The sequence below is a fragment of the Melitaea cinxia genome, chromosome 21 (genome assembly GCF_905220565.1).
Source record: "Melitaea cinxia chromosome 21, ilMelCinx1.1, whole genome shotgun sequence".
In the NCBI taxonomy this organism is placed as follows: domain Eukaryota; kingdom Metazoa; phylum Arthropoda; class Insecta; order Lepidoptera; family Nymphalidae; genus Melitaea; species Melitaea cinxia.
The window spans coordinates 6,105,336-6,113,590 of record NC_059414.1 but is presented as its reverse complement, the minus strand read 5'-3'; the positions used below and the strand labels follow the sequence as shown (position 1 = coordinate 6,113,590).

Genomic DNA, 8,255 nt, shown 5'->3' with positions numbered 1-8,255 from the left:
GTTCGCCCTTAACTTATTCAAGTTTATTCGAGCTGCCTGCTATTAGACAAATTATTATTAACAACTCAGTACAAATAACAGCAACAAATTAACGGATACTATTTTAAACTTTGACCGATATAAAATAAGGGTTGGTTTTGAATGATATTATTGTTATCGAGGTGGTGTACTTTTGAGCAACGTTTGAATGGGCGTTTGAGTATTCAAATAATGCTGTACACCGTAGCCTAAACAATTGCCCTCAGGAATGTACCGTACTATTTAGTTTCGACACACTAACGCTCATTTTAAACAACATTAATAATTGGACTTCAAGGATTTTAATGATCGCCCACAATGCGAACTTACATAATCACGTATGCTGAGTTTGTTAGAAGAGATCAAGTGCAAAGAGATAGTAAATATTTCATTTAATGTTAAAGGCGAGACAGAATTTGCTCGCAGGAACTGGTCGTATTCTTAGAACAAGTGCAATAATTTTAAATCAAAGACTAGCTTTCTAAATAAGTTATCTCAATTTCAATTGTACATGTCTGGGAGTAATATTTAAAATAGATAACCCGGGTGGTTTTGGCTATAAATATATCAAACTCTCTGTAAACTATTGAGATTTTTTACTTTATAAACTTTTCAACAAATAAGCCTTCTAATGCAAAAGAATATTTTTTAAAACCAATACTGTAGATTCTAAGAATGGTACGTTTGAACTAAATAAAAGAACGAAGACGTATCCATATTACTTTTTTACTGCTTTCAAGGCTGAGCTTCTTTTATAAAATGGAATATGAATAAAGATTTAAACGTGATCAAAAATGACAGGGAACATTTGTGCTAACGATTAATGATATATGAAATCAGAAAAATGTTGAAGCAGTTGTATATCAAATTAAGAAAATATATTAAACGAATTAAGACATGGAGCAAGTATTAAATGGCTTGACTTAGGTACTGATACTTATTTGCAAAAAATTTAAACCAATTTTAATGGTCATTATATTGTAGTTTATTGTTATCATGTTGACATCCTGGGGATTATACTTTATACATAGTTATTATTATAATTTTATCAACATCCGATGTACCTAACCTAACTAAAATGACAGTAGCGGACTAACAATGAGGCGAAAGGGACAGTCTGCCCCGGGCCACTGATCAATTTTATTCTCCTAGGTCAGCAATATCTCTCTCGTACACTTATAATTATTTCAGTTCGCTATCACCAAAAAAATACGTTATGTTTAGTGTTGTTGACTTTAAACGGTACCACGGTACAATAACATTACGAAATTTCAATTTTGACACGCTACATGAGAAGAAAAGATTATTAGATTCTTAGGTAGAATAACTGCGAATGTATTCATAAATAAAGAAATAAAAAACGCTTCAGACTCAACGGCCCCCAGTAGGATTTTCTCCTCTGTTTGGGGTCCGAAAACACACAAATACACAAGCACAACGCCCAGACCACGACAAACATCTATATGGCCGATACAAATATCTGTCATGAGCGGGAATCGAACCCGCGACCGCCAGCGCAACAGGCAGTGCTATGACCGCTGTGCCAACGTGTCGTCAAATATAACCATAACTTTATTATATAATATATTGTAAACTGGTTGAAATTTCATTTTCGACTGTTTAACTAAGCATATACATACTCGCTAATAAAAATAAGACCAAAATTACAGATAGTGATTTAGTAGAGGCCTTTTTAGCTTTTACTGCCCCTTACCCCTGACGGGGCAAATCCGTCACTGTTTACTGGACATACTTTTTAGTAACATTTAGTTGCAAGCAGTGCTACGATCATGTGGCGTCTCTCTATTTTAGTTACATTTTTGGTTGTAGGCTTAGAGGCTAAATTAACAACTTGTAAGTATTAATTGTAATATTTTGAAAATAATTATGTTTTCTTTTTCCAGCCTTGACAACTGACCTAGTAACTAGGGCTCAGCAGGAAATTTCCTGCTCAAAATATGAACAGCCCAACTGGGGTAGTATACCTCAACCTTACATAAGACTACAAAAAAATAATACTGTTTTCAAGCAGTATTGTGTTTCTCGTGGTGAGTAAGACGACCAGAGCTTCTAGCCCTCCCCGGGGGGGGGGGGGGCATGCAATGCTTGGTTGCGATGCTTCTGGTGTTGCATAAGCCTACTGTAATCGCTTACCATCAGGTGAGCCGTACGCTTGTTTGCCGACCTAGTTATATAAAAAAACCTTACCTCGTTAATCGCCTGATAACTCATATTATAATTACCACAGGGGAGAAACGTGGTGAATTAATCTCCAAAACCTCCTCATTTGTGTGGAAAAAAAGCCTTTACCCAATTGCGAGGCAGTTACAGGTTATTTTAGTTCAGTCGGTTAGTTTATTGTTTAAAATAAAAATATAAATAAAATAAAAATTAAAAGTTTACGAGTACAAGCAAACTTTTAAAAAGTTAGAAACCAAATAATTTCTGAAACAAAAACTAACATCCGCTGGAAATCTCTTTCAGCATAAAATTCCTCAACTCCTTATGAGAACCTTTCCAGTAGAATTTTTTCCACTTATCGATTAACCATTTTTTGTTCAGCGGTAGTACCAGATCCAGAATGGCAGAATCTTGTTAGTGCAGGCGGAATGTACATCGGACACGGGCGGACTAAACGATTTGTTGCAGTCAATGAAAACCAGGCAAGTAATTATTGTTTTTATTCAATACTATTTTAAAATTGTACTTTTCGATACGTCAAGTCTTTAAAATAGAATTCCATCTCGATCAAACATCGATCCTTGCTTTAATATGATTCGGAGTATCAATTGAAATGAATGATGTCGAAAGCATCAACAAAAACTTATCAATCGGAAATTTATCAATCGGAACATATAACGGTAATTAATTTTGAAATGCTGTTATAGTCATCGTTTTATCGTATATTTTAAAATATAAATCGAGGTTTAACAACTCTAAAACATTATAACTCTTTGCAGCTACTTCAATTTTGAATGATTGTTGCATTCAAATAGGAGAGAGTTAACAAATTCAATTATCTGTGACCATTTGGCTTTTGCGAGCGATGGCGCCTGACTGTCGCGCCCACGTTACATTGCTTCTTCTCGAATGATGTGTTACGAGAATATCACTTAAGAAGCTCGCACTATTTTATTGTTGCACATTCATAGTGTTTTGTGGGTCATTTATTCACAATAAGGTCCATTATCAAGTATATGATATTAATAAAGATTTATTTTTAAGAAGTTTACTGTTTACGAACCAAATAAAAAGATTAGAGGAAAAGATGGGTGTTACAAGTCGTAAGTTACTTTAGTATAAATAATAAATTTTGGTTTAAGAAATTAAACTTGCAACATTTTTCTATCATTTTTTTTATGATGGATATAAACTTAACTTTTACCTAAATTTTGTATTAGACTAGCTGTGCGTTGCGGTTTCACATGATTTAATTTGAGGAAAAAATGTACTAATATTATATAGCATATAGCCTTCCTCGGTAAATGAACTATACAATACAAAAATATTTTTTCAATTAATTACTGAGTGATTCAAGTAGTTACTGAGATTAGCGCTTTTAAACAAACAAACTCTTCATCTTTGTAGTTTTAGTATAGATGTATGATTTGTCTTTTTGTTACGATACCGTTATAACTGCATTGTTTATACGCTTCAGCTTATATCAGCATATCCCACTCCTGTAATAGGCCTCTTTCCCCATGTAGGAGAAGGATCAGAGCTTAATCACCCACGCTGCTCCAATGCAGGTTGTTTAATATATTCCTACTATGAGTAACGATCGCTATCCTCTGCTGCTCTGCTCTATCTGTGCTCTCCGAGGCACGGCTGGGAGACCCACAATAACAGCACAAACACCCAGGCCACGGCAAATATCGGTATAACCAATATAAATGTTTTTCATGTGCGAGGATCGAACCCGCAATCGCCCACAACAGCCACAAACCAGTGCTATGACCGTTGCGCCAACGCGGCGTCATTGTTTATACATATGTATCATATCTATAAATAGATATTATTGTATTTCAAATTAGTACAATTAGGGTTTGCTATCAACCTGCCGTTAACGAAAACAATTTTTGTATAAGATAAAAATTTTGTATACAAACTAAATAACTTTATAAGAACTAATTCAATTTAATAATTCAACATAACTAAACACAATTTTTAAATAAATAGTTTACGAAAACTAGCATAATTAGTTATCACAACGATATAGATTATTATAATTTTAATTTTTATAAAACCAAAAATTAGCGGTTTGATTTTTTTTTTATTCTACGACTCAAAATCTAAATGATTTATTTCAGCCCAATTTACCGCATCAAGCGTGTCTTCTACCGGATGGTTCTACTGGGCACTGCAGACACTTGCACCATTGCATCCAGGATGACTTTAAGATAGACTTTATGAAGTTCATGGACTATATGTGCATTATCCAACAGAGGTAAGTCACAACCAAATTAACCTACGCCCATATAATTATTTATTGATAATTATTTTTATTTTTTATTTCCTTACCGGAAAATCTCTACCAATTATTATTTTTGTTAATCACTATCGCTGAAAATAGCAGAAAGACAATAGAAGACATAGCGATTGTAATATAGCCAGGTCCTTAGTTTGGTTTCAATACAAATCCGACGACAATGGCGCGAAAAAGATGTTAAACATTAATAGTAATAGCAAAGTAATAAAATAAAAAGATACGTTCATCACTATCAAATATATCTAATATATTAGATAATTATGACAGTATAGTAATATCTAATATTTTTAGGGCTATTGGTGTCTGCTGCCCTGACAGTGTTGCGGATAACCAGATTGCAATGGTTCCTAAGGATAAAGACGGTGTCGCTTTTATGGTTGATCGTATTTAATACCTCGGCCTGTAATATTTGTAATTAAACCATTGTACTTTGATAAGTGTGTATTATTTTGTTACCTTCTGATATATTTCAAATCTACGATACCTACTTATGGTATATCTTTTTAATGAAATTTTAACAAATGTTCGTTCTTATAATTTACTGTATTACAAATACTTTTTCTAATATATAGCGCTGCTACTACGTTACAATATAACTTATAAACATAAAAAGTCGTGTTATAGGTGTATAAATTATCATAAACTTGTTGTACAAGAGTTTGGAAGTCTATTGGGTAACGGTTTTTGTACAAAGCCGTATAGCCACAAAGTACGAATCATTTACTTGTAAGCTAACACGTTTTCGACAACGTTCATCCAATCTTGGCACGTGACATATTCATGCACTAGCTATTTATAATTCCATCAATTAAAATTTTATAGATCGCAATACTTTCTGACGCTTCTTTATAGACGGCATTCAACGTAAACTGATTCGGAACATGGACAAATAGGTTCGTTGGCTGATTTACATGGGAAAAAGCAACATAGAGCTGGCTGTGGGAGAAACAGCTGACGCTGAGGTCCACACCCGCAACACGTAGAGTTTGAGCTTTGTTTTCATCACGAACGAATAACCAAACGACAACCCTTACGCAAAAACTTTTTTATTCACATATTCACAGTTCATTTAATACGAATTAGAGACTGGAACAATATTTTTGAAGCGTTGACTATTGCAGTGAATATGTATATACTATGAATATTAAATATCAGCGCCAATAATCAGCGCCATCAAGTTTATTTAATATACTGATGAAATATGCTATGTTGGACACTGTTTTTGTAAGGTTTTACTTTTTCGCGGAATCTCGTCTTTTTACTGTATAAATTGTTTTATTGTATGATGATACCGGCAATATCAATCAGTACTTAATTACTTAATTAAAGTTTTTTTGACTATCCCACGGTAACTTTTTGATGTTTCGGGATCAAAATTATCCTATATGTTTACCAGGGATATAAGCTACCACCATACAAAATTTCATTTAAACCGGTCCAGTCGTTTCGGAGATTAGTCCGTATAAATAAAGGGACAAACAAAGAAACAAGAAATTTGTATAGAATCTCGGTTTTTAGCAATTTTTTTTTAACAGAAACTCAAAAAGTATAGATGTTCTTGTAAATATTTAAGTATGAGTAAAGAAACGTAAGAGTAATCCCCATCCCAAACCCTTAATTTTCTAAAACAGAAAGATATAAGCGGCTTAGAAAAATAAAAAATTAACTAAAACGCTTTTTCTGCAAGTCTAATTTGATTTAATTTATACGATAAACCGTCAGGATTAGCGCTATAATTCGAATATTTTTTTTTATGCATTTGTTGTTAGGCCTTTTTCCGGTGAAAGTGAATGGGTGTAGCTCATGTGGTGGGAACGACACTGGTTGATCATGGATTAGCGGATATCTCAGAATATATTCTATAACATGCAAGTTTCCTCATGACGTTTTCCTTCCTTGTCAAACAAGAGATCAATTTTAATAGCAAAATTAATATAAAACTTATCGTCGCCAGCATGAATTGGAACCTGTACAAAACACTTAAAGTGTTTTATCGTGTATCACAAATTTACGATATTTACCATAGTCGATGGAACCTACCTTCGTTACTAAACGTGGATATATAAATGAATGTTTGTCTGTATGTCCTTTATAGAATCGTAAACTAAGCATTTGACCATGTCATGATCTTCAGCAAAGTGCTGTGCATGAGCCCACAAAGGTTTCTGAGTTGGTACGACCGAAAAATAATAATAAATAGCGTAGCAACGCGCCCAGGGTACAAGCCAGTTAAATATAAATAACAGATAATGCTGCATATTGTTGTTTCTTTTGAAATTTAGCAATCCTATCAAAAAGTAAGACCGTAAGAGCTAAAAGTTATATGCGCTGAATCATTAAGTGCTACAATGCCTACGCATCTTTGATATTCAATATTCTTGCACCGAATAATGTTTACATACAAACCTTTTCTTAATTAATTTTAACTTTAATTTTAATTCTAAGATGAAGCTTGTAAAAAATGTAATTATTACTTTATACCGTCACTACTAACTAAAACTTTAGTTTTTTAATTTAATTATGAAGAATTTAAGGATAAAATTATTATTATTGTAAGAAAAGATTTATCTTGCATCGGTAAATATTTTCTTCGCTAACCCTCTGCTTTCTTTCATTCCTAATTTTTTTTCAAACATCTTTTACAGCAATCTAATAATTTTTTTCGTCTGCCATGTTTAAAATTAAATATCACGTACTAAAAGTGATTGCAAATTTTTATTGAATTTAAGGCCAAGTTTTATGCTGCAATATTTTAATATTAATATGATTGTACACTAAAGCTGTGTGGCTACGGCACTAAAGAATTTAGCCACCCCCTCTCTTCCCGTGGGTGTCGTAAGAGGCGACTAAGGGATACAACAAGGTTCCACTACCACCTTGGAACTTAAGAAACCGACCGATGGCGGGATAACCATCCAACTGCTGGCTTTGAAATACACAGGCCGAAGACGTGCAGCAGCGTCTTCGGTGCGACAAAGCCAGAAATACTGCGGTCACCAACCCGCCTGCCCAGCGTGGTGACTATGGGCAAAACACATGAGTTCACGTTATTTTTGGCGTAAACTTGTGGAGGCCTATGTCCAGCAGTGGACTGTATAGGCTGTAATGATGTACACTAAAATGACGTGATCTCAACACTTTCAATAATCTTATGATTTAAAATATAAAGATGACCGAATTTTTTTTATTTTTATATTTACATAGATCTATAAATAGTCTCAGTCCATAGGCCCAGTCTTTCAGACTTATATCTTAAAACATATAGCCTACTTAATGCGGATATTGAAAAGGCCATTTTTACCTATATAAACAAATTCAATAATTATGCTTCAACGACAATGCCTATGTTTTCTTACTACATACCTACTAATATGCAAAATATAGACTAAAAGCAAGTCTCGTATTGTACTTAATTATTAAAAGAATGTAATGATAATGTCAGGTCAGTATGACGTTATGAGAATATCTGCAATTATCTGCAATATTTATTTATGTTAATAACATCAACTCACTTGTTTAAAATAACAATTGTATAATTGATATAAATGTTAGTTGGTGACCTAGTTTTTATACAAATTCTGTTTTATACATAATATTTAATAACAATTAAATATCTTGATTATGAGAATATGAGTATTATTTTAACGAACTTGCGGAACTCTACCTGACCGAGTCGCGCAAGTGTTATTCCTTTTTTATTTTATTTAACACATTATTGTAAGTATTGTAAAAATCAAGAAATAATATT

At 33.3% G+C, this 8,255-nt stretch overlaps 1 protein-coding gene across 1 annotated transcript; it reads left to right on the top strand.

The window, feature by feature from the left end:
* Positions 1–1,753: 1,753 nt before the first annotated feature.
* On the top strand, positions 1,754–4,941 carry LOC123663811. The gene is made up of 4 exons (XM_045598449.1): positions 1,754–1,872; positions 2,581–2,681; positions 4,329–4,465; positions 4,799–4,941. The coding sequence occupies exons 1-4, from the start codon at positions 1,809–1,811 to the stop codon at positions 4,896–4,898; spliced, it is 402 nt and encodes a 133-aa protein (XP_045454405.1). The 5' UTR covers positions 1,754–1,808; the 3' UTR covers positions 4,899–4,941.
* Positions 4,942–8,255: the final 3,314 nt, after the last annotated feature.